We start from the raw sequence: 27,601 nt of genomic DNA on the forward strand, positions 1-27,601 counted from the left end.
TTACTGCGCATGCTCGCCGGGCAGAGGCTTCGCCAAGAGTTACTGCGCATGCTCGCAAGTCGGCGCATGCTCAGTCACAGTCAGGGAGCCAAACCCAAACGGAATTGCAAAGCCCATGATAAGGTAACTGTCCCACATAGGCGCTCAACGGCCGCGAGCGGGAGTAGCCGTTAGGCGCAGCTGCTGCTTGCCCCTTCCGCAAGCTCTGCCGCGTGAGTAACGGGGAGCCCCAAAGTGCCTCCCCCCCTTCCCACCCGGGGCCCCTGCTCTGCCCGGCGACAGGGGCGCAGGCAGCAGTGACGCTGGCGGGGAGCGGGATGGTGCCGGGGGTGGCGTCTCCCACCCGGACCCTGCGCGCTCCTCTGCGGGCCGTGGCTGGCTGGAGCGCTGCGCGGGGGAGAAACGCCCACGCTCCTCCCCGGCCATCGCCGCCGTTGGGCCGCGGGCCGAGCGGGGCCGGGCCTGTGCTGGCTGCCCGGGGCTGGGGGGCGAGCGCTCCCCTCCTGTCTGCGTGTCGGCCTGAGACCCACAGGCGCTCAGCCCCTGAGGAAGCGTCAGGTGCCCGCAGTCTGCCTGACGCTCCCTGCTGCGAGTACAACCCCACGGGGCTGGTGTGGGTTGTGGGGTTTTGTATGTAAGTGTTTGTGTCACTCACGTGGGTGCACAAAAATCGCGCACATCCAAGGGGAGACTAGCGGACTAGACAGAGGAAATAGTCAATGTCTCTGAAACTAGCGCTCCAAATGTCCCTAGCAGAGCCCGCCCGTTATTTCTCTCTTTAAACCCCTTTATTTGTAGCCGTTTTGAATAGGGATGCAAAAATGCGTCTAAAATGGTAACCCATTTTACCATTACACGGGGCTAAGGATTTGGTTTTTAAAAAAGTAACTTTTTTGAATATAGGAGTTTAAAAGCTGTGAATAAAGCAAGTATGTAAGCATTTTGGAGATAGAGGGAAGACTGTAATCCATATTTCACTACGAGCACACACATGGGAAAATGTTAGCTTTTGCTGAGTCCTTATGGAATGAAAGATATTTGTGTCTTTGTCTATTAGGGATAATTTAAAAAAAACAACAACTAGTCTGGTAGCACTTTAAAGGCTAACAAAACATGTACATGATATCATGAGCTTTCCTGGGCAGAGCCCACTTATGTTAGCTATTGTAATTGAATAATCATGTGACCACATGAAATTTTAGTGGTTATTATTCAGTAGTTCCTAGGGGTGGGGCTCGCAGCCAGTGTGCTCCCAGCTCCACTCCCAGAGAGCCCACAATCACCCCATGCTGCTGCTTCTGTGGCAGGGGGAGTCGGTCCACAAGAGGACCCAATTTAAAAAACAGCTCCCTGTGCAGACCGGCTGCCTGCCGTACCGCTGCCTCTGATAGAGGCAGAAGCATGGGGTGGGAGAAGCCCCTGTCCTTGGGGGAGTCTGAGCTCCTCGTAGATAGGGGCTGCTTCTGTGGAACAGCCTCTGTCTGCAGCAGACCCAGGCTCCCTGTGCTTATTGGCTCCAGCCTGCCCCCCAACACACAGTCTCCGCTCTCCTGCCTCTCTGTCAGAGGCAACAGCTTGGGGGTGTCAGAGGGAAAGGCAGATCTGGTGCTGCTGGTGAGCTGGCTTTTAAAGTAGCTCCTGATAGGCATTGGCTTCTGCTCCGCTCGGCCCCTCCTCCCCCACCTCTGATTCAGAGGCAGCAAGTGGGGGAAGGGGAGAATGCGTGTAGACAACAAGATTAACCAATAAGCCTGGGAAGCTTTGGAAGAATACTTCCCTGTATGGCAGGAGGGCTGTATGGAGCTGCTCAGTGCGACCCTCCTGCCACACAGGGAAACTCTCTTCTGCAACACGAGGGGACCCTGCCCCTGCCCAGTGCTGATTGGCTGAAAGGCGGGGCAGGACACATCTCTCCCAACAGCTGTGGTTGGATGGGAAGTGCATTGCTGAGTGGTGTACTCCAGTCCTGGCCTGCAGAGCTGCTGTGATGCAGATAGCAGCGCAAGGCTAGTTGAGGGGGTGGGGCAGGGCAGCAACTGAGGGCTCCAGGGGCAGCGCTAGTGCTGGGGGTTCTGGAGGATGAGCTCTTGGGGGGGGGGGGCGGGTCTTTGGTGGCAGGGCTGGCTCTGGGGGGAGGGTTGGGTACAGGGGGCTCTGGAAACTGGGCTAGAATTGGGGAGTCTAATGATGGGGCAGCTCTACGGGGTGGGGGGCTGGCACTTTAGGGATTTGGGATGAGGGATAGCACTGAGGGGATTGGGTGCAGGGAACTCTGGGGTCAGTGGCTGGTGCTGGGGGTAGTGGAGGGATGGTGGGCTGCCACTGGGGTCTCTAGAAGCTGGGCTTTTAGTGGACTGTTTCATTTGAATATTTGCATATTCATAATTTGTGCAATGAATATGCAAATGAAATTCTACCAGTCCACCAAAAGTTTGTGAATGGATTTGATGGTCCCCAGTAACAAAAAGGTTGAGAACCCCTGCGCTAAATCGAACGCTAGAAGATTCACCTCCAGAGGGCCAATCTTCTCCATAGCGTAGACGTGCCTTAAGAGTTTAATCGGTTAACAGGTTACCTGAAAAACAGTAGGCTTATCAGCTTGCTTACCCAGTAACCTGTTAACCCGCCTGGCTGGATCAGTTCCTTGCCTGTGGTGCGGCAGGTTCCGTTGGAGCAGCCCTCCCTCCTTCCATCCCATGTGACCCTGTACCACCACTCAGCTACTCCCAGTTCTTACGCAGCTCTGCACACCCATTCCCAGTAAGTTCCTGGCTCAGTGCTGTCATGCTAGTATTTCCTGTACCCCTATCCCAATCTCTCCCCCAATCATTGTGACCTACCAGCAGTCCCTTGTGCTGTGTGCCTCCCATTCTCTTCTCCTCTTCTCCCCTCCCCCCCATATCCTATGCATCTTCACCTGGCTCTGCAGACGGGTGCATTTGTGGAAGATACGGATTCTGCAGATGTATGGTAACACAGTATTCCCTCAGGAGTATCAAGTGCACAAAGTAAATATGTTCAGCTATACTGTAGTGTTCCTAGCAGTGACATTGGGTAAATCTAAAGCAGTCACTTGGTCTGGCCCACGAAAGTGCATCATCTAATAAACCTTCTTGTTAGTCTTTAAAGTGCTACATGGTCCTGTATTTTCTTTCAGCTACACCAGACTAACACAGCTACATTTCTATCACTTGGAAATAGTGTAATCCAAATTCCCACTTCATAGTGTTTAGTAGCAGAAATACAGTTGAGACGTAAAATGTTAGATAAAATGTGTAATCCACTGATGCTGTAAAGCAGGCTATTCAACTTTGGAAGCCCCAGGGCCACAGTGATACTCGCAGCACATGCTGAGGGCCACAGCTTAAGTGTAGTTGCATATACATGCAAATATATATGCAGATAGCCTTTTGCACACTGATGGGCATGAGTACAAAGATTAAGGCAAGACTACACAACACACAGGCCCCATTTAAGTCTGTTCTGCTGATATTAATAAAATGCAATGTTTACCCGATTTCTATCCATATGACAGCACTTTAATGAGCCCAGGAATTTAACTACTAAAACGCATATCAACAGAATACTGTTATATTGACTACTTTTTTGTTTTGGTTTCCACCCACGGGCCACATGTTGAGCCCCATGTAAAACTAAATCGCACTAAATAGGGCTCCATGTTGAGTAGCCCTGCTGTAAAGTCTTGTCTCATATTTCATGAAAAGATGTATGCATAATCTTTGAGACTGTATGTGTTGTTTATTTTTTATTTCCAGCAATGGAGATATCTACGGGAGGATGCAAACATAGTGCATTGTTAGAAGTTACATTTATTCCTAAATCCTATTTAGAAATGTTATGAAGTATCTAATATTGCTTAATTGATAAGTTCAGATCTTATTAAAATATCTTTTTCTTCACCTCTTGTAGCTGGAATATTGTGGTTTAGACTCTTAAACTATGACAATATGGCAAGATTTCACAGAAGAACTTGCATTATTTTGTTGCTTTTTATTTTATTCATTTGCTCCATGATGATGGCTTTGAAGACTCTGAGACCTGACAGAGCTGGTTTTGGGGATCCATTTGGACTTGGTCTCTTACCGGAACTTCAACAACGAACATTTTTAGAAAATAAACATAGTTCCCTAAATGCTGCCAAGGAGGATAGGGTAGCAAACACCAATACGCACAGTATTGCAGTTAACAGCATGAAAACATCTATGGCCTCTATAAGGAAGTTGGAAGAGGAACTGCCTTTACCTAATTATAACTTCCATGTGTTCTACTACAGCTGGTTTGGGAATCCACAATTTGATGGTAAATATATTCACTGGAACCATCCACTGGTACCACATTGGGATTCCAAAATTGCAAACAATTATCCAAAAGGAAGACACAATCCTCCAGATGATATTGCATCCAGTTTTTACCCTGAACTTGGAACTTACAGTTCTAAAGACCCTGCTGTCATAGAAGCCCACATGCAACAAATGCGATCAGCCTCTGTTGGTAATAAATATTTGTTTATTTTTACATTTTTTTCATTTGTTTGACCTCAGATATTTGAGTAAACAGAATTGTTCACTTCCTTTGTTTTTCCTATTTATTGGAATTTAAGGAACCTTTGGTATTTTCTTTGTGTACATGAGAAATTTGTCAATGATTGATTCATGGAACTTCTGTTTCTAACAAATGACTTTGTGCTTCGGGTTCAGTCCATAATTTAGTGTCTCTTCTTTCAAGCTGCTTCATATTGATAGACCTGTATAGAGCAGATGTAGGTTTGGTGACTGTCTCTATAAACCATATTTCTCGCAGACCACACAAAGAACCCTTTTGGCCAAATATGATCTTCAGGCCAGAGGTTGCCCACCAGTTATTTAGATGAAGGAATTTTAATATTTGTTTACCTGTTAAACAGTATTTCTGTAGTGTAAACATTACACATGTAGGAATTTTTGTAGTGGATATGTCTTTCAAATAGAGATCTGCCTTTTGGGTGCATCTAGACTACATTCCTCTTTCGAAAGAGGAATGTAAATGAAGGAAATTGAAAATGCAAATGAAGTGCAGACTTACAAATCTCGTGCTTCATTTGCATAATCACATCCGATCACTTTTTTTGAAAGTTTTTTCCAGAAAATAAAAAAAAGCAGGGAAGAAAGGGAAAGAAAACCCTTTTTCAAAAGAACCCTGTAAAACTCATTTTTTCAGGAATAAGTGTTCTTTAAAAAAAGGTTGGTTTTTTTTTCAAAAGAACCACGTCTAGACTGCTTTTTAAAAAAAATCTTTTTCAAAAAAAGCAATCGGACGTGATTATGCAAATGAAGTGTGAGATTTGTAAATCCGTGCTTCATTTGCATTTTCAATTTCCTTCACTTACATTCTTCTTTCGAAAGAGGAATATAGTCTAGACTCACCCTATATATTTCTGTAATGGTTCTCAGGCAATTCAGAACCAAATGTCACCTTCCCCACCTCCATCAAGAGGAAGACTTGCTTGGGTGTTAGCTCCCTCACACCTCCAGCCTATTAGGCAAAGTCCAGAGGAGACTGTTTGGGTAGCTATCTTAACAATAGGTACACCCTAGTTCACCTCTTTTGAAGCAATCCCTGTAGTATGCAACCCCTTATCCATTGAACACTCTCAGAAATCCTAGGTATGCTGCCTTCAGGGGGATTGTGTGCACACCAGTTTGTATGATTCTACTTAGGATCAATAATACTACAGCGTTAGATGCATTTATACTGAAAACAACCATAAGTTTATTATCAAATTTTTAAGAGATAATGAGTAAGGATATAGAAACATATGGTGACATATAAAATGATTATAACCCACTTTCTAGTGTCTATATTTAACATATTAATCTGCAGTCTAAAATAGGTTTATCACATCTAAAGTATTGCCTGTTAACTTTTTAGGTGCAAGATAAATTTGTCTTTTTGCCTTCTCCTTGTATCCCCCAAAGTTTATTGCATGGCTGGGGGGACTGCACAGTGGAGCCAGTGGTGGCTTTTAAGGCGGAATTGGCTTTTAAGGCGGCTCCCCTCAGCACTGGCTCCTGCCTCCCTCCCCTCTGTGCCTCTGTAGGAGGCAGCAAGGTGTGGGGGAACAGGCAGGTCGATGGAGCTGGCACACCTAGGGAGTCTTCGTAAAAGCTGACTCCCCACGCCTGTCAGCTCCAGCATTCCCCTTCACCCTCCGCGCTGCTGCCTCTCTATCAGAGGCAGCAGTGCAGAGGTCTGGGGGCAGGCAATCTGAGGCTGTGGGGAGCCGCTTAAAGCCAGCTCTTCATGGGCACCAGTTCCCCCCTCCCACCCCCTCCACTGCCTCTGATACCTGGAGCTGAGGGGGGCAGCAAGGGGTGGTACATGTAGTCGACAACATTAACTGATGACCTAGGCTTATCAGTTAATTGGGTAGTCAACTACACATTGACATTTCTATCCCAGACCCTGGGGAAATCCTGCTGCCTCCCTGTTTGTAGATCCCCCACTGATTTGGGTCATTTAACCTCTTCTAAAATATCCCACCCTATTTCACCCTATTTCACCTTCTCTTCTTGTGGAGGTGACCACAGCAAGGAAAGATGAAATGATGAACAGATAGCAAGGTTTCAAAGGGTTTCCCCATGAGTGTGTATAACAAGGTTAAGATCCCAGATTGGCACACTTGCTATATATTTCAAATAGACAAAGTCATCTTAAGACTTCATTCTAAATTTCTCCCAAAGGTGGTATCCTTATTTCATTTAAACCGACCAATCTATTTAATGGTGTTCTTTCTGAAACATTACACTGACATCAGGACACATCTCTCCACTCTCTCAATGTCTATAGGGCCCTCCAGTTCTACCTAGAAAGAACAAAAAGATTTAGAAAATCCTCCTACCTCTTATTGGTTACAGAGTGATCCAAGGATGAGGCCATCTCCAAACAAAGATTATCTAAGTATATGGTGGACTAGATCTGCTTATGCTATCACCAGAACAATGTCCTGGCTTCAACTGTGATTTGTGCACACTCCACCAGAGCATTGTCCACGTCACTAGACTTTGTTACCTGGGCTTTGGCCCACATGTTTACCAACCACTGTTCCTTCGAACAACATTCCTCTGCAGACACACAGTTTGGACTCTTTCTACTCTCATCTAGATCCTCGAGGGATACTGCTTCATAGTCACCTACAGGGGAATACTTCAAAAAAGAGATTACTCATCCTGTGCAGTTACTCATCCTGTGCAGTAACAGAGGATCTTCAAAGTGGTTATCTCTTTGGGTGCTCCACTACACACACACTCTCTCTCTGCTTCAGAGTTTCACTCTTACTCTCTGGGGTAGAGAAGGATGGATGGCAGTGCATGTAAGGTAACCTCTTGAAGTGGTGCGAGACTACTATTGCACATGCAAGGCCAACTGGGGCACTATCACTACAAATCTGTGACTAAAAGTGCAGTGTGGCAAGACACCTAAAGTGGAACAGTCATCTCGAATAACCTTAGTTACTGCACAAGGTGAGCAACCTTCTCATATAGTGCCTACTCTCTCACTTTTGTGAACTAATGTCATTCATATATAATGACTTTATTACCTGACTCTAAACCCCAACAATTGTTCCATTGCATTTCAGACCATATGACTTGTCCACTGGATGTGTCTACCGTTAAAATGTGTCATACCATCCTTTTTTTTCTAATCTAAAGGCAACCCATGACCTCCAAACAATAAGAATATTGTACAAAGATGGTGGATATTATGATTTTTATGTAGTAACTAAGACTTTAGTATAGGTATTGTTGCATTTTACATTATTCAGTGGGCTGATGAACAGGGTCCCCTGTAAGTTGGATGGTTTGTGACCACTTGAGAAATTCAAATCTTACCCTTCTGATTAGCAGAGAATCCACAACTAGGCTTTTTGTTTCTATGGGTGGTGCCTTGGTGCACATAAAAGGTTCATTCCACACATGGATGGAAAAGATTAGACAGTATATAGGAGGGAGGAATTGTATATGACACTTAAGCAAAGTACAGAAATAGCAATGATAGAATTTTATCAGGCCATTTGTCTGCTCATCTGCACTAATTGCAGGGTCAAATTAAGTATGCAGCTACATACATTGAAGTTATATTAAAGTCTTTCCCTTTTTCCATCATAAAAAAATGTCAAACCATACTTCCATATTATTCCCATAAGAATTATGTACATATATTTTGTACTAGAATAGTTACCCAACATTGCTCGGGTCCTTAATTAATGTTTGTTTTTGGGACAATAAAATGAAAATTTACATGCTTTCTTTAAATCATTGCTGAGGGTTGGGGTGAGAATGAGAGGCTCAGAATACATGATGCCCTGGGAAGAGAGGACTACCCCAGCCCTGTCTCATCACCGCAGCTTATAACCAGGTGAGACACACCACTCCGTGGCCATTGCAGCTTCAGGATGCATAGCCAGGGGAGGGGTGCATGTTCCCTTCTGGGGCAGATCCAGATTCATCTGTTCTCTGTTTGCCCCAGCTAGATTGAGGAATGCAGAAAGCTGTGAAGTTTCCTTTCACTCCCTGACAATGTTCCCATGTGACTCGGGGGTGGGGGGGAATCTGCCCTTCCTCCCTAAAGGATGCCTGGGAGGGGGTGAAGTCCAGGGCTGACTGTATAAACTATGTTGCACATTAATGTGAATATTTATACTTTTCATGTACTTCTGTTTCTTTAAAATTTTAGTAGGCATAGTTTATTTTTGGTGGTATAACTCATGTTTTGTATCTTAGGTGTCATAGCACTTTCGTGGTACCCACCTGGTATGGCTGATGAAAATGGGGAACCTGCTGAAGATTTGGTGCCTGTTATTTTGGATAATGCACATAAATACAATCTAAAGGTATAGTATTTTTAAAGTATTCATGTTCAGTAAATCTCTAAATCAAATGTACAGATATATTTTTGCTCATGGTCTCAGTAATTTGTACACTTTTAACTGTTGTGTATATATATTGGCTATAAACAGACTAAAAGCTTTATTTTTATGGGGTGTGGTATGTGTGGATTCTTAATTGTTTGGCTTTCATGAAACAAAGCCCTCTTTAGGGGGCAGTGCTCCTGGGAGATGTCAATGGCCTTATAGCTGAGCCCTCCCAGAGCTCCCAGCTAGTACAGTGTGGCTACGTCTATACTGGCATGATTTTCCGAAAATGGTTTTAACGGAAAAGTTTTCCGTTAAAAGCATTTTTGGAAAAGCATGTCTAGATTGGCAGGATGCTTTTCCGCAAAAGCACTTTTTGAGGAAAAGCGTCCGTGGCCAATCTAGACACGGTTTTCTGCAAAAAAGCCCCGATCGCCATTTTCGCGATCAGGGCTTCTTTGCAGAAAACACTACTGTGCTGTCTACACTGGCCCTTTTGCGCAAAAGTCTTTCAGAAAAAGACTTTTGCCCGAACGGAGCAGCATAGTATTTCCGGAAAAGCACTGATGATCTTACATGATATCATCAGTGCTTTTGTGGAAATTCAAGCGGCCAGTGTAGACAGCTGGCAAGTTTTTCCGCAAAATCATTTGATTTTTGCGGAAAAACTTGCCAGTCTAGACACAGCCTGTATGTGTTGCTGTGCTGGGGGGCTGTTACTTAACTCTGTGCCTTGGCTGGAGGAGACCAGTCCTTCTAGTCCAGTAGGACAGAATGGTGGGCTCAGTGGCATGACCAGCATGCTGGTTGACAGTATCAAGGAAATCCCTGTGATGCTTCCCATCACAGCATGTATCCTAGAGAAAAAGACTAAGGACATGTCATCCTAGATTGTAGAAGAGACTCAGTGTGGGCAGGGAAAATACCATGGTTTGTATTGGTTTATTTGTCAACACCTAAAGAAAAGAAGAAAGGTTACTTGTTAAGGCACAAAAACAAAAATCTCCTCAAACCTCACCACTTTTCATTTCATGTATGAGTAAAGCAGAAATTTACTTTTTAAGTAATACCTGAATTTCTTTAAGCAGAGAGGAGTCCAGATCAAGGGAAAAATAGGATGATAAAGTTAAAATATTAACTTTTCCATTTCTTTTCCCAAGTCCTGGTTACATAGCTATCTTTTAAATTCTATGCAAAAAGGAACAAAAAACAATTCTGGTTTTGAAAGAGAAAATCAGCATGTCCTATTACCTGTATGGTTATTTCCAGGGAGAGTCAAGTTATGTGCATTTTATCAGCTCCAAATGTATGATAAAGCCAGAATAATAGCTCATTGAAACTGATAGACATAGAGCACAAACTTTTCTTGTCTGATTTAAGGAAAGCTAAATTGTTCTCCTCTAGTTACCCCTCTCCATTTTGAAAATTTACCATTTATTCCTACTCTGTTTCCTGTCTTTTAACCAGTTCTCAGTCCATGAAAGGGTCTTCCCTCTTATCCCATGACAATGTAATTTACACAAGAGACTTTGGTTAAGGACTTTGTCAAAGGCTTTCTGGAAATCTAAGTATACTATATACTACTACTATATCTACTGGATCCCCTTTGTCCACATATTTGTTAACCCCTTCAAAGAACTCTAACAGATTAGTAAGGCATGATTTCCCTTTATAGAAACCACGTTGACTTTTGCCGAACAAATTATGTTCTTCTACATGTCTGACAATTTTATTCTTTACTATTGTTTCAACTAATTTGCCCGGTACTGTTGTTAGACTTACTGGTCTGTAATTGCTAGGGTCGCCTCTAGAGCCCTTTTTAAATATTTTACTTAATATCAGTTCACATTAAATGTTCATCAATTTTTTAAGTTAGTGGTGTTCAGTGGTTAATGGGGACATGGAGCCAGGGGACTCCTGGGTTCAATTACTGGGTCTGGCTGACTTCATATAGTATTTTGTTCAACTCTGATTGCCTTTCTCTTCTTGGGTCTTTCTATAAAATGGATAGAAGGGTAAAATACCTAAATTTCAGAGATGTTGAAAACATACTCTGAGACCCTCTGAAAAATACTGAGAAAAGCAGGGTATAAGCCACTTTAAAGCAAGTTCACAGTAGGAAAATGGACACCTCTTCAGATGCCTTGTGAAATTAAAAACAATTCTTAGGAGCTACACTTCAATAAACTGATTTTAATTCTCTTCTGTTAACTATGTGCCTTAATTTTTTCTGACTTATTCATCAAAAACAAAAAAGGCCTTTGGGTTCAGTATCAATATTCAGTTAATTGGTAGCTTGAAATGACTGAAATGGGAGCTTCCCGCATCTCCTATTGGCCATGAATGGCAAACTGTGGCCACTGGGAGCTGTGAGCAGCCATACCTGTGAATGCTTCAGGTAAACAATGTGGTGGCCCGCCAATGGCAAACCCTGGTGAACCACGACCGGCCTGTGGGCCGCTTGTTGCCTACCCCAACCTGACCTCTAAATTCCACGTTTATCTTGCTCATTGTCCCCAATATCAGGATGTTCCTGCTGATCTTGACTCCAGCATACTGCTTGCTAAGTCCCTACATACAACTTAAATTTGCATCCATCTTCCCAATCATACTGACTGATAATAAAGGTCCTACTTACATCTAGTTACATGTTCAGCCAGACCTGCACTCAGATGGCAGGGTGTGTGTGTGTGTGTGTGTGTGTGTGTGTGTGTATACAACAAGTATTAATAACAATAATTATGTACTTTGTTTCTAATTTCACATCTTAAATTTTCTTATTTAAATTTTATATTAAATCACTCGCACTCTGTAAAAACGTATAATACTCTAGCTGTTATGTTAGCACTTAGAATCAATGAAGCTAAACATTACATCAGAATTTTAAATCAATAGAAAATGTTCTCTTTCATCCTATTTTTGGCTTCAGCTTCCCCTTGTTTTCCATTTCCATGTTATTGCTCACTACGTTTCTTACAAAGACCACATAAAACAACTTTCCACTGTGAATAGCTCTATTGTCTTTTGAGCTTTTCCCTCTTTCTTCATTGCTTGTGCCCCTAAGTTTTTATTTTTGATGAACTTTTATTTATCAACTCAATTGTAATAGCTACCTGAACTAGTACATTTAAAATAATTCATTTTTGCCTTTGTGCTATAGCATTAAAGTCTGTATATAGTGTACAAAAGTGAGAGAATGTCAGATTAATTTGAATTTTTAGATTTTTATTGAGATTTAGGAAGTGGAATGAGAATTTACATAGATTCATTATAAAATTAAGTAGTGAATCATGACAAAGGTAAATTATATCTTGAATCACAACTATGGAGCAGATAACTTTGCAGCTCCACTGCTGTAAAGACTGGATCAAATCCTGGGGTTGCAGTCATACATAGTGACTGTGAACCTGCACATAAACTTTTTAGAGGTTGCCATAATGTCAAATTTTTCCTGTTAAGGCCTAAATGTAGTGTACGCTATGAAAGTAATTAAACTATTAAAATAGTGCAGAGAACATAATTTTTAGTATTTTGTAACCATCTTTAGACTTTGAATGCAAAATTTATTAGAGTAAAAGGTGACAGACTAGTTGTTAAACTTATAATCATCATACAAAAGAAAATATTTTCCGTCTAAAGAGAGGAAAAACAAACTCATAGTGTTTAACGGTACCCTTGTCAAGTTCGATTTGTTTCTTTATTGGACTTGAAGTAAAAAAAGAAAAAGAAATAATGGGATAGTTGAGGGAAAACTTAACAATCCTAATCATTCACTTTAGTTGGTGACTGACAAAAAAAATCTTTGTAATAATATCAAATTCATGTGAGACTAGCTGAATATTGGTTTCATTAAATGCGTTAAATGCATTCTAGCTTAAAAATTGCTTCTGAAAAAACTACTCACATTGATGTAAAACATTCTTCTTTTTAATTGAGTAGTTGAAACAATGGAGTTGAGTTTAAAATGAGCTGAAGTGAATAACATAAATAATTTCATAAGCCCCAAGCCTGAAATTCAGAAGTTGCAATGGAACTATATTAAATTTAGTACCTCAATGTTTATTGCTGTTGATAAATCTATAAAACTCTAAATTAAAAGTAAAGTTTTCACAACCTACATTTTAAAATCTAATTTCTCACTGAAAGCTTCTCTTGCAGAATTATTATCTGTAACAAAAAGAATATATTGTTTAGAAGTAGAGCATAAAAACCTTTGAATAGTTGTAATCAGTTTTGACATGCAAATAGATAATGGTTTGGTTAACCAAATTTACACTATATAGCTATCTATGTATTTTAGTAGTTCTGACATGCTTATTCCTTTTCTAGGTAAGTAATCTTTTATATAAAACAAGTAATCATACAATCATAAAATACTTGAACTGGAAGGCACCTCAAGAGGTCATCAAGTTGTAGAATCATAGAGCTGAAAGAAACCTCAGGAAGTCATCAAATCTAGCCCCCTGGCCAAGGCAGGACCAATCCCAACTAAATCAACCCAGACAGGGCTTTGTCAAGCCAAAACTTAAAAACCTCTAGGGATGGAGATTCCACCACCTCACTAGGTAACCCATTCCAGTGCTTTACCACCCTCCTAGTAAAATAGTTTTTCCTAATATCCAACCTAGACCTCTCCCACTGTAACTTGAGACCAATGTTCCTTGTTCTGGCATCTGTCACTACTGTGAACAGCCTCTTTCCATCCTCTTTGGAACCTCCCATCAGAAAGTTGAAGGATGCTATCTAACCCCCCCCCCCCCCTCACTCTTCTCTTCTGCAGACTAAACAAACCCAAATCCCTCACTCTCTCCTCATAGGTCATGTGCTTCAGCCCCCTAATCATTTTGGTCACCCTCAGCTGGACCCTCTCCAATGCATCCACATCCTTTCTACAGTGGGGGGCCCAGAACTGTGTACACTATTCTAGATGTGGCTTCACCAGAGCTGAATAAAGGGGAATAATCACTTATCTGGATCTGCTGGCAGTGCTCCTCCTATTGCACTCCAATATGCCATTAGCCTTCTTTGCTACAAGGGCACACTGTTGACTCATATATCCAGCTTCTCATCCACTGTCATCCCCGGGTCCTTTTCTGCTGAACTGCTACTTAGCCATTCGGTCCCCAGCCTGTAATAATGCTTGGGAGTCTTCCGTCCTAAGGGCAGGACTCTACACTTCTCCTTGTTGAACCTCAGATTTCTTTTGGCTCAATCCTAATCTGTCCAGGTCATTCTGGACCCTATCCCTGCCCTCCGGCGTATCTAGCTCTCCCCGTAGTTTAGTGTCATCTGCAAACTTGCTGAGGGTGCAATCCATCCCCTCATCCAGGTCATTAATAAAGATGTTGAACAAAAACGGTCCAAGAACAGATCCTTGGGGCACTCCGCTAGAAAACAACCACCAACCTGACAGAGCCTTTGATCACAACTCTTGGGGCCTGACAGTCTAGCTAGTTTTCTATCCATTTTACAGTCCATTTATCCAATCCATATTCCCTTAACTTGCTGGCAAGAACATTGTGGGAGACCATATCAAAAGCTTTACTAAAGTCAAGGTATATCACATCCACTGACTTTCCCATATCTTTAGAGCCAGTTACTTCAAAGTCTGCGTTTCTGAAGTCCAAGGTGTGTATTTTACTATTCTTTTCTTCCTTTGGTCAGGATCCTGAAATCTGCCATCTCATGATCACTGCTTCCCAGATTGTCACCTACTTCCCCTATTAGCTCCTCCTTGTTTGTGAGCAGCAGGACAAGCTGCACACAGCCTCTGGTCAGATCTTGTAGCACTTGTACCAAGAAGCTATCCCCAACATTCTCCAAAAACTTCCTGGATTGTCTGTGTACTGCCGTATTGGTCTGCCAACAGATGTCAGGGTGATTAAAGTCGCCCATGAGAACCAAGGCCTGTGATCTGGAAACTTCTCTCAGTTGTCCAAAGAAAGCCTCATCCACCTGATTCAGCGGCCTGTAGCAGACGCCAACCACAACATCACTGCTGTTGCTTACACCTCTAAACTTGATCCACAGACTCAATAGGCTTTTCTCCCTCTATATACTGGAGTTCTGAGCAATCATAGTGCTCTCTTACATACAGTGCAACTCCTCCTTTTCTCCCCTGCCTGTTCTTCCTGAATAGTTTATACCCTTCCATGACAGTGCTCCAGTCATGCAAGTCATCCCACCAAGTCTCTGTTATCCCAATCAAATTGTAGTTCTTGGACTGGGCCAGGGCCTTCAATTCTTCCTCTTTGTTACCCAGGCTTCTCACATTGGTGTACAAACATGTTAGATAACCAGTTGATCACCCTACCCTCTGCATTCGAATCAGGGGTCCTCCTTTGTTGCTCGTTCCTCTTTGCATTTCTTCCTGGTATCCAACTTCCCCACTCCTCTTTGGGTTTTGGTCACCGTCTCCCAACAAACCTAGTTTAAAGACCTCCTCACTATGTTTGCAAGCCTGCCCACGAAGATGCTCCTTCCTCTCTGTTAGGTGGATCCCATCTCTACCTAAGAATCCTTGTGCCCGGAACAGAGTCCCATGGTTAAAGAAACCAAAGCCCTCTCTGCGACATCACCTGTGCAACCACGCATTTACTTCCTCAATTTGACGATCCCTACCCACTCCTTTCCCTTCAACAGGGAGGATGGATGAGAACACCACTTACACTCCGAATTCTTTGATTCTTTTTCCCAACTCTACGTATTCTGAAGTAACCTGCTCAAGGTCATTCTTGGCTGTATCGTTGGTTCCCACATGGAGAAGCAGGAAGGGGTAGCGATCCAAAGATTTGATAAGTTTTGTAAGCCTCTCAGGCACATCCTGAATTCGAGCTCCTGGTAAGCAGCACACTTCTCAAGATGCCAGGTCCGGACGGCAGATGGATGGCTCAGTCCCTCTTAGGAGGGAGTCCTCGACCACCACCACCCGCCTTCTTCTTTTGGGGGTAGTTGTCATGGAACCCCCATCTCTAGGACTATGCATCCCATGCATTCCAGTTGAAGTGGTTCCCTTCCGATTTGTTCCTTGTGAGGTCCCTTCCAAAGCATTCTCCATCGCAGAGCCTGTGGAGAGAGCTTGAAAGCAATTTCCTGCCTCTGTAGGAATGAGGGATTCCCGTGCTGACTTTTTTTCCTTCTAGAAGTTACATGCTGCCAGTTCTCTTCCTCGTCCTGTACTGCCCTCTCTGGCTCTTCTGCCTGCCTTGCTTGCAGGATTAAACGCTGCCTTCTATCGAGGAAGTCTTCATCCTCTCGGATCAAGCGTTGGGTCAACACTTGGGCCTCCACTCCTCTAATTTTTTCTTCCAAAATGGCGACCAGCTTGCACTTAGTGCAGATCCCTTCTTTCTTCTGGGAGGAGGACAAGGTAACAGCAAAACTATCACCATCCATATCTGCTGTCCTAAAAAAGGGTTTACACACTACACACAGCCACTTCCCTCAAGAGTCCTGTAGTTACTTCTTCCTTACCTGGAGAACTCCCTCTCTAAACTCTCTGTTTGCCATCACCTGTTCGCAGACTGTTGACTCATATTTAGCTTATGATCCACAATGAACAGGACCACAAGAGAGTAGTTGTACAGTTTTTCTTTTTTTAACTAAATCTGTTGAATATTGGCAGTCTAAAAATAGTGAGTCTTGCATCAGTATTCAGGAATAATGGTCTTGAAATAATTACACATAGCATTGTGGAGCTGTTTGAGTCCCTCTCTAGAGCTCTCTTGGTGTGCCTTATAAGTCTTAGAGAAATAGCACCTAATGACTTTTACATTCCTCAGTGAATAATTTGTATTGCATTTATTGCTTTTTCACTTTACAGGTCACTTTTCATATTGAGCCATACAAAGATCGAGATGATCGCAGTATGTACAGCAATGTGAAGTACATAGTAGACAAGTAAGTGCTTTCTAAAATTTGTTTTTGGTTTTATCACACGTCCTCGTAAGTATTTCTCAATTGTTGTATGAACTCTTAAACTTCATATGGTATGACCTGAGCTTGAGAGAAATTAAAAGGACTGTTTTGCTCATAACTAACTGACTAGAACTAACACATTTATTTGGGCGTAAGCTTTCGTGAGTGGGAACCCACTTTGTCAGGTTCAGGAAGTGGAAACTCTGGGTGGGCAGGTGTGTGTGTATATATAAACAAGCAAAGATGAGTGTGATACATTTACTATGTGGAGGACCAATGCTAACACAGTCAATTCAGTCATAAGCCACGTCCACCCTAACTGAATTGTCAAATGCAGAGTCTGAGAATCACAGAGTGCTTAGCTTTATACATCATTGTCAGAGAACTGAAGCTCTCAAAATGGGGTGTGTGCCAGGTATTTTCAATGCAGTTTGGTGAAGCAGCCTGTTAGTCCTCACAAACAACCCAATGACAATCATTTACCTTCTAAAGCAGAGGACAGCCCGTTTTCCTCGAGTCTGTCAAGTATTGACGGTGCTATTGGTATCTGTCTGTATTGCCAACTCAGTTGGCCTAGAAGCATCATACCTGCAGGGCATACAGAACAACTTAGCAGATCATCTGAGCAGATAGTTTGAATCACTGCAAGTGGTCTTTTTGCCCACATTTGGTCAGATGTATCTTCCAGCAGTAGGAGTTTCCCCATATGACCCAATTTCTGATAAACTCCAGCAGAAAGTGTCAGCAGTTTTGCTCTCTATTGTGTGTCAGCCCATATTTCATAACAGATGCCCTTTTACTGACATGAGCAGGTAGGCTACTTTGTGCTTTCTCACCAGTCCCACTCATTCACAGGATATTGCGCAAGATAAGACAGGACCAAGCCAGAGTCATACTCACAGCCCCAGCACTGGTTCTCCACTGTCCTGGCACTGTCAGTGAAACCTCTAGGTTCACTTCGCTAATCTGGGACCTTTTCTCTCAGGATCATGGACATCTCCTTTACCTGAGCCTACCGTCCATTCACTTAATTACATGGATTTTCCATAAAGTAGACACTAGTGAGCAAGCTTGATCCCTATGTTCAGTAGATCCCTTGTCCTGCCTTCCTAATGTGAGTCAGCTCCATCCCTGGGGTGTCTGTGTTGGCTGTCTGGCTGCTCCTAGGGTGGGCAGGGCTTGATCCCACCAACCTGTGCTCCCCAGGCGAATGCCCTATCCCCTGCTCTACTCCAGAGCCCACCCCACCTCCCTACCTTCAGTGGGTCAGCTGATGGTGATGCTCCTGGGTGGGCTGGGCTCGAACACTAGAGAGCAAGCTTGCTTGAAAGATGTTCATGTGGTCCTGCTGAATAGTTGAAAACCTTCTGAAAGGGCTTTTTACCTTGTTAAATTCAGGGATGTGTCTATCTTTTACCAGAGTGTGGTATCACCGGCCACCTTCAGTTCAACGTATTTTGGGCTACTTCTATTTGAAACACTAAGATTTGGTGGTTTGTTCCCTCAAACTACATCTGGCTGTTACTTCACTGTTCCACCCTAAAGTGGATCGTTTCTGTGTTTTCTCCTGTGATAAGTTTTTAATGGATTTAGACAAATTACATCTTCAAGTTCAAGACCCTGTTTCCCCAGAGATTTTAAACGTATGCCTCTCCCCACATCTGAGCCACTGCTGCATCTGTCAATAAAGGTGACATCTTTGGTGGTGGTGATTTTGGCTGGAAAGGTAGGGGAGCTGCAGACCTTGATATAAAGATCTGCATATACAGTTTTTGTTTTTAAAGGAAAAGTTTTACCTGCATCTTCATCCAAAGTTCATCCTAAAGGTGATTTCCCCTTTCCATGTCAATCAGTTAATTTATTTGCCTGTGTTCTACCAAAAACACAACCAAGGAGGAAGAAGAGTGTTTAACTTGGATGACAGAATAAGTCACTTTCATAGATCCTCCTAGCTGTTTGTAGCAGTGGCAGACAGAGTTAGAGGTCATTCAGTCTCGATCCAGAGAATGTCTTCCAGGCTATGCATGTACTAGGACTTGGCTAATATTGCTCCATCTGACAGAATTGCTACTCATTTGATGAGGCCAGTGTCATCCTCGGCAGCCTTTCTGGCACAAGTTTCATTTACAAACATTTATAAAAGTGTCAGCCTGATCTTCAGTCCGCCTGTTTGCCTCCCATTGTACTGTAGCTCAGTACTTTGGGAATGATGCTGGAATGGGATGAGTTGCTCTCCAGTCTTTACTGAAATAGATTCCTAACTCAAACTGGAAGACGGGAGGCAGGATAAGAGCACAATGCACGTGTGCAGTCACTCCAAGAAAACTTATTACTAACCCGTCCCATAACTCATTTTGTGAGATGTTGCATATTTCCATTCCATGACCTGCCCTTCTACACCACTTCAGAGTTGTGGCAAGAAGAATTGAGGGGGACTAGAGGTGAGACTACTCTTGATACTTGCATGCTTTGATGTGCAGCAGCAGCAGGGGAAGCTTGAGCAATCCAGTAAGAGCCACCGAGGGAAAAAGTTTCTGATGGCTGTGCACTGGGTACACCCAATACTAACAATGGAATGGATATGTGCAACACATTTCAAAGGCCAACAGTTATGGAACCAGATTACTAGCCATTTTGGATCTCACACTTCATGATATCTCAGGCTGACATCTGTAACTACATTTATTTAAGCTCATTAGATGATTGTATTTTATTTAACAAAAAATGTTCTAGGCACACAGGTTGCCAGCTAAACTTCTAATGGGCTAACCCAAAATATCTTTAAATTCAGTCCAGCCTGAGAGTCAGAATATATGGGCAGCTACTCATTTTTGGTTTTGTTTTATTGCTGTCACGTAAGAGTATATTTCATATTGATTCAACAAATTGGTATTTTGCCTTTGAGAGGAAAGAGATATAGCTACTTCTAGGACTTGATGTTAATAATTAAGGTATGCTGTAGATTGTTGTTTCCTTGCTGCAATGTAAGGGTACGTCTAGACTACAGGGATTTGTCGACAGAAGTTTTGTCGACAGATACTGTCGACAAAGCTTCTGTCAACAAAGAGCATCTAGACTACATTCAGTTCAGACTACATACCCTGTAGTCTAGACACAACCCTACATGCAATAACACCTTCTGTCAACAGAACTCTGTCTACAAGACGTTATGCCTCGTAAAATTAGGTTTACCAGCGTCGACAAAACTGCTGAGTTCTGTCGACGTTATGTCGACAGAACTCAGCGGTAGTGTAGACGCAGGTATAGTTTTGTCGACAAAAGTCCACTTTTGTCGACAAAACTCTGTAGTCTAGACACACCCTAAGTTTCCAGCATGTGAATAAAAATATATTTGTATGATAACATAACAATTAAATTAATCTTGAAAAATATAATTTTACAATTAATCAGTACTCCATTCAGTATTTGAATGACTTATTTCCAACTGGCATGTTATTTATTAATATTTACCATATTTTTTGTTTGCCTTATAGATATGGAGGCCATCCAGCCTTTTACTGGCATAAGACCAGCACAGGAAGAAACTTGCCCATGTTTTATGTTTATGATTCTTATGTAACAATCCCTGAAGTATGGGCAAATCTATTAACTGTTTCCGGATCCCAGAGCATTCGCAATACACAATATGATGGATTATTCATTGCACTTCTAGTGGAAGAAAAACATAAACATGATATCCACAGAAGTGGTTTTGATGGAATTTATACGTACTTTGCCACCAATGGTTTTTCTTATGGCTCATCTCATCACAATTGGCCAACTCTAAAAGCCTTTTGTGACAGCAACAACTTAATGTTCATTCCAAGTGTGGGGCCAGGGTACACTGACACCAGCATTCGGCCCTGGAATAACCACAACACCCGCAACCGTGTTAATGGGAAGTATTATGAGACTTCCTTCAGTGCTGCACTTTTGGTGCGACCAGAAATTATTTCCATCACCTCTTTCAATGAATGGCATGAAGGGACTCAGATTGAAAAAGCTGTTCCTAAGAGAACTGGACAGGTAACTTACCTGGATTACAAGCCTCATAAACCGACTATGTATCTGGAGCTCACTCACAAGTGGTCAGAGAAATATAGTAAGGAAAAAGAACAGTGGCTTATTTGAGATGCCACTACCCTTGTTTGTAAATAAATTGTCCATATGAAAGGTGAAAGTTACACTGGAGATTCTAATTCAGCCAATGAAGATGTCTTTTATCATGACTATACTTTAAAAAAATATTTGAATGTGGTAGGTCCTATTGCTGTACCTGAGTTAAAGTTAACTTTGACTCCTTTTAGAAGCTAAAATAATAGTGAGCCAATAGTGGTATCTCTAGGTTATTGGATGTTGTATTTGGTGGATATTTTGTGAAATGCTAAATACTTATTCATAATTTGTATGTAAAGCTAAGAGAAACTCTACCTGGAATAATGCAAAGGTGACTCAAGTAGAGTGAGACAGAAATTAGCATAGTTACATTTATTATTTTTAGATATATATGTGTGTGTGTGTGTGTGTGTGTGTGTGTGTGTGTGTGTGTATGTTTCAGATTTGAATACAAGTGTAATTAGTTGTGTCTTGATAATTCCTCAAAGGATAAATTCTTTGTGGTACATGAAATAACATATCAAATTGTTACACCATTTGTACATCTTGTAGCAAGCAAAGAGATTACTTTAACAGTTTACTTATCTATGGTAAATCCACCAAGAATGGTGTGAAATTGTTCTAAAATGTACAGCTTTTAAAACTTTTGGTTTAAAAAATTGATGACAGCTTGTTTAATTCCAAATTAGTCTTGTATTTGGATTTTGCATTGTGTTAACTATGGAGTGTTATCAAAATGCACTGAGCTCTTATAACTAAATTTAAACCAAAGAAGAAATAATAGTACCTATAACGAGAGGGGAATTTCTGGTGAAATTACTCAACATAAGAAAAGTCTGTTTCTTAAATAAGATTTTCTTTAATGTTTACAAGGGATAAGCTCTTTTTTATTATTTATTGCAGACCTAGATTCAGTGTTTGGAAAAGTTGAAAGGATTAAATCACAAATATTTACTAGTCCTACAGTTGATTCGTTTTCTAGAGCAGCCTTTATTACATGATTTTAGCAGCACATAGCCTTCAGCCGCTAGAATGAATGTGTCTCTTTCCCTTTGAAATCTGAGATTTCAAGTTTTCAGACAGTTCATTGATTTCCTGTAGTACTCAAGGTATCACCTATCAAAATCATGTCAGAATTCAGATGAGGAGAAAATAAAGCAAGATAATAGTGTTATTACATTTAATAATGTGGCATGGCTAGAAATGAATGCTTAATCCTTTTTGAAAGCTGAGATTCTCAGGTTTCAAATGCTATAAATCATTCATTTATAGCAGTGATTGTTTCTGAGACACCATTCAAAAATTGTCTGCCTAGCAATGCATTTTTGGCACTTATCCTATACTAAATAGAGCAAATCCCCAATCTTGAACCCATGCGGGCTTTGCTATTTGGTTTTACAGTTGTGGTGAATTTGAGAGTATTTTTGCAAGTACTTAATCTGTAGCATAGTATAATTGCTTTTTATTTATTATTATTTACTTTAAGCCCTGATCCAACATTGTGATTCATTGTGTAAACTGATGCAAGCCCAGTAATCTGCCCAAGCAGTCTCAATGCAGGATTGAAAAAGTGAAAATATTTTTCTGAAACATGTTGAAATGTAATCTATTGACATGTTATTGTTGATTTGTTAGTGACTTCCTAATGTAAAAGAAGGAAGAGTTGATCTGAAATGTATCACCATAGCATAAAGACAACTTTTACCAAACTTATCATACAGGGAAACTGTCTGAAATTCTTTAATTCTTCTATACTTCCAGGATTGTACATAAGATTTCATGTCAGATTATTACTTGATTCTGTTAGTAAGCTCCAAGCATCGTAGGCATGGAAATTTCAACTTACTTGTAACTATCATAGGTCCACTGTACTAAGTTGAACATTCAGGACCATATTCTCAGCTACAGCCAAGGAACATGGAGGATAGCTTACAAAAGAGGCATCAGAGAAGCCTGTTGTGGTTCCCAGTGATGGGATCAGTCCTGCTTTTGTCCTAGTGTAGTTAGGAGCAGCTTCAAGATATTCTAAACTACACTGACCGTCAGAGTGTTTCCATAAATTAGGGGTTGCAAGGCACAGACTAAAAACCATTTTACATGAATAAGCTCCCTGTGCAAGGAGCGTGAAAAGAAGATGGTTTAGACATATCTCTATGCCTCATTCACAATGGTTAGGACTGGATGCTTTAAGTGACATTAGTGTAGTGCAGATTTGTCCTAATGTATGTGAAAGTTGTGCCCACTGTATCAGATGAAATGCATGTATGTAAATAAAAATAGAGTTGGAAAAGAAAGAATAGAGCATTGTCCTGCATCTTGTATAGTCACTTATACCAGGGCAGAGTAAGTGTAAAATTATACTAAATCATAACATATATATAATGTGCAAATGTAAGAGTACACAGTCCTTTCATTAATTTTCTCATTTCTGGCTTTGTGTCTCAGCAACTTAAGAGATGCTTATGATTCCTCCTACATGAACTAGGGAAAGGCTCAAACCATTAGATCATCTTCAAGTGCTGTCCCAGTTTGAGGTCTGCTTTAGGAGTTGATTCACCCCTTCACTTGTAGCCAGAGATTTAAGGTATCCATGCCTAGTTGGACTGCACATGCGCAAACTCTGTCTCATTGCCTCAGGTGGTTTACTGAAGTTATGTACTCAATCCTGCTCCCATGTCCTTCTCTACTGCCATTGGCTGGAGTCAGAGAATTCTGAAAAAGTTTAGAAGAGAGGAAGTCTTTACCTGTTTTATTCAAGTTTTCTCAGCTTTAGGTCCTTTTTAGCTCTTGTTTACTAGCACTTTTTAGACCGTTTGCAATCAACTTTTGATTGCCTATTTTCCCCACAGTATTTCCTCTTCAAATTTGACTGGTATGGTCCCTCTAGTTTATGCAGTTTATGGAAACCTTTGAACTTATTGTAACCTCAGAATAAAACTGAAGATACCTTTCTCTAGTTTAAAAAAAAAAAACTTAACCAAACCACATTGTTCTCGAAGGATCACACATCAGCGCTGGATGGCGGATTTTAACCAATTTTAAAATATTTAAAGATGCAAATAAGTACCTGGCTAGGAATTTCAAAACCACATAGATTGGCTAGGATTCCCACTGTAATCAAAATCCCACAACCTTTTTATGATTTGGATTTAATGTACTGTCTGGGTAGAAAATATCAAAGTTTGGAATTAATTTGAGACTTCCCAATAGTCTTGAAACACTCCCTGCTGTTCTTGGAAAAAGCAAATAGGGTGTGTGTCGGAGGGGGTGGGAGAGAGGCTATGTCTTTTGAGGGTGGCTGAGCTGTCTTACTTTCTAGTAGGTGGAGTCGTAGGCATAGCTTAGAGTAAAGACCATTTTCATCAGATTAGGTTGAGGAGTGAAGACTTCTGCAAACACAGTGAATCTCCTTTCTTCACAGTTTGTAAGCAATGAACCCCAAAGAGTCAAACACCTTGAAAAGAGATTAGAATTTTATTTTTCAAGTTTTTAGGAACAACTGCCCTTGCAGTATGTTCAGCTAGAAGTCAGTGTAGCTGAACAGTGTGATCCTAGTAAGTATCTTGATATTCTTTCTCAATCTATTTATGAGCCTACACTCTGGACTTTGGTAGTATCCTCCACCTTTCCCCAAGTCTATTTCAAAACACATTGCAATGATTGCCATTAAAATCTTTACAGTGAGATGTAGCAATTGTTTGCCATTAGTATTCAGTATAGATAACACTGCACTAATGATATTTAGACAAAAATAAAGCTTTAAATGATTATTAATTGCAGTCATTTGCTATTATCTTTGTGCTCCATAAAAATGCTTAGAATCACTGGTGACATACTACTAAACAATCATGGTTGAGGAAAGCAATAATGACAATATACAGGTAATGCTCTCTAAGGCTAGGTATTAATGTCTCTTAATCCAGATAATTCACTTAAACACCCCTGCTGTGAAGGCCCTGTTAATTTAGTTGTAATCTTCAGATTCTGACAGGCCCAAGTAATTTTTTGATATACTTATCTATTTTTGTAAGCTATACCTAAACTGAAGCACAATCCATCCTCTGTGTTTTCAGAACCTTTGTCTACTGTATATTGCACAGATTTGAAAAAGTCTGGCCTTTTTTTCTAGGCAAGAGAGCACATGTATCTATTTTTCACATACTGTTAACCCTTTATGGCTGTCGTCATCTTTTGAATTCACAGCTTAAATCTTGGATCAATCGGTTTTATTTGGAGAGTTCTTTTTTGTCTTGTGGTGCAAATATTCTGTCACAGACTAGACCAGTTTTTTTTACAGGAGTCTTTACTGACTTTCACCATGAAATTCTGTATACACTGTGTACCTAATGTATACTTTGATGTTATATATATACCTTTTGATAGTCTTTTGCGTGGGTTTTTCAGGTGCCCTTTATAACGTATTACAGAAAAAATATATTGCACATAGTTTTTCTTGCTAGTGGTTGGAAATAGAGACAAATTTAATACATTTTTAGCAATTGGACCAAATTAAAATAGTTTGGTGTTTTAGGTTTATGCAAAACATATGTATTAACTTAATAACAGACATACTTTGTTTCTAAAAAATCCTATGTATATGCTACTTAACACATGGTAAAAATCTCTGGCAAACTATTATAATATCTAGAAGCATTAGTTCAGGTTCTTTTACTTGCAAAGAAGTTCTAACGTTCTACAGTAATCCATGTTAAACAATTCAGTATCATTACTTTTTGTGAACCTCAAAATATTGTCAATCTGTTACATTAGTCCAGATTTAAATCTGTTTTTAAAGTAACTTTATTTCTAAGAAATCCTGTATAGTTCCAATATAATCAACGTTACAGTATCTTGGTTTTGATATGTTTTTTATAAAAAAGCATGATATGTCTCATGAATTTTACAAAATGTGTTATGATTTTGTTGTGATGTTAATATTTTGGTGTGTGTGTGTGTGTGTAAAGGACAGCGCTTAAATCAGTTACACATGAGGTGCTTTTGTTTTCCTATCTGGCTGTAGAAGTGTGTTTACTAATGTGGCCTGATTCTGTCACCCTTTTTCCAGGTACTATTCAGTGTGTGAGATTTGTCTCATAATCTAGCTCATAGCAAATCATTTTAGTACATAGTGTTCATTTATAATCATGTTTACAAAAAAAACTAGATGCTTAAATGTTTATGAACAGTAACTGTGTGCCAAAAATGCCATGATTCTTCCAATAGACTAGTAACAATGTAGAAAGTGCATTGTCTATCAAATACCTCAATTCTAAGATTGTATTTTACATGAGACAATGCAATATCTAACATGGCATATTGATTCTTTCTGTGAACTGTCTGCTGCTCTAATTGGTATATAAAAGGAGATTGGGTCTCCAAAATTTACTTACCGTATTTTTCCGGCGTATAGGGCGACTGGGCGTATAAGACGACCCCCTAATTTTTTAATTAAAAGATAGGGTTTCACTTATACCCCAGCGCCCCTCCGCCTCCTTTGCTCCCGGTGTCCCTGGTCTGCTGGAGACGGTCCCCAGCTGACCAGAGGCACCGGGAGCAAAGCCGCAGCAGCTTTGCAAAGCCTCAGGGGAAGCCAGCGGCGGGGCAGCCCAGGTGCGCCTGGGATGTATACCCGGCGTACAAGACGACCCCCGATTTTTGGGGGATGTTTTTTAACATAAAGTCGTCTTGTACGCCGGAATATACGGTATTCATCTGCCACCTGCCAGTCAGTTTCTATCATGTGAGACTGCATATTCAATGAAAGACAGAAGAGAATAATGATGCAGAACCACTAATGGTACAAATCCATGAAAAATATTTGGTCTGATTCTTATGTTTTTAAATAGGCAAAACTTCTACTGAAATTACATTTGACAGTAAAAGGCTTTCTCTACAGGGCACAACTCTCAAAAATACCCAGAGGCCTTTGAAAAGGCCTGCCATGTTTAACCCAGAGATGAAAAATGTAGGATTTAGGTTTGCATTTTCAAGTGGTGAAAGGAGAAGACTCAGTACATATATATTCTAGAGAAAAGCATAATGGCAATAATCGCCCAATCTTAAGGCAGAAGAGTTTATTCCTGTTTTGCCTGTGGGAAAAATGGATCAAGATCCAAAATCTGGATATCAGAGACTCAAGATGCATTGTCCTAATCTAGTTAAAAAGCAACCAAAATATAAATGCTCCACTTGTATAAGTTATTGAGGAAACTTACCTGTAAATAATCAATTGTTGGAAAACACCGTTTTAAGATATTTGTAGTACATTTTGCTATTCACTGTAGTAAATTAGATTTATTATACTAAGAAACTACTGAGTTAGAAATATATTCATTCATTACTATATGTTTCTACATATGCTCTAAGGTACTTTGAAGCATAGAATAGTTTAATTTTTGTTGCACTTCAGTTTGATGACCACTACAATTTCTGACACTTATCACTGTTGTTAATGTGGAATGTTTTGCTATGCACAGTATTTAATTTACTATAGCCTAAAGAAATGCTATGCATGTCTCAGGAAATTCAAAATTTAATCAAACACAAAATATGCTTGAAATTGTAAAACTATATTAAGTACCTTGTTATGTAATTGTCATTCTAAGAGGAGACTGTAAATGATTTCTGGATATTTTGGTAAATAAAATTTCTATTACA

The 27,601-nt window shown here is 40.8% G+C and overlaps 1 protein-coding gene across 2 annotated transcripts; it reads left to right on the top strand.

The window, feature by feature from the left end:
• Positions 1–27,601, top strand: MANEA (mannosidase endo-alpha). Of its 2 annotated transcripts, none has more exons than XM_006118415.5 (5): positions 1–123; positions 3,931–4,512; positions 8,781–8,890; positions 16,734–16,810; positions 20,323–27,601. In XM_006118415.5, exons 2-5 carry the CDS (start codon positions 3,969–3,971, stop codon positions 20,957–20,959), a joined length of 1,368 nt encoding a protein of 455 aa, XP_006118477.3. In that variant the 5' UTR covers positions 1–123; positions 3,931–3,968; the 3' UTR covers positions 20,960–27,601. The 2 variants fall into 2 exon arrangements, with proteins under 2 accessions (XP_006118477.3, XP_006118478.3); XM_006118416.5 differs by having other exon boundaries at positions 107–212.

The sequence above is a fragment of the Pelodiscus sinensis genome, chromosome 3 (genome assembly GCF_052426305.1).
Source record: "Pelodiscus sinensis isolate ZL-2025 chromosome 3, ASM5242630v1, whole genome shotgun sequence".
NCBI classification, from domain to species: domain Eukaryota; kingdom Metazoa; phylum Chordata; order Testudines; family Trionychidae; genus Pelodiscus; species Pelodiscus sinensis.

What these genes read in the sequence shown, in the direction of transcription:
- MANEA (XM_006118415.5), top strand. Translation starts at nt 3,969, where the DNA reads ATGGCAAGATTTCACAGAAGAACTTGCATTATTTTGTTGCTTTTTATT. An exon ending in CACATAAATACAATCTAAAG is followed by an intron (nt 8,891 to 16,733) that starts GTATAGTATTTT and finishes TTCACTTTACAG; the next exon opens with GTCACTTTTCATATTGAGCC. An exon ending in GTGAAGTACATAGTAGACAA is followed by an intron (nt 16,811 to 20,322) that starts GTAAGTGCTTTC and finishes TTTGCCTTATAG; the next exon opens with ATATGGAGGCCATCCAGCCT.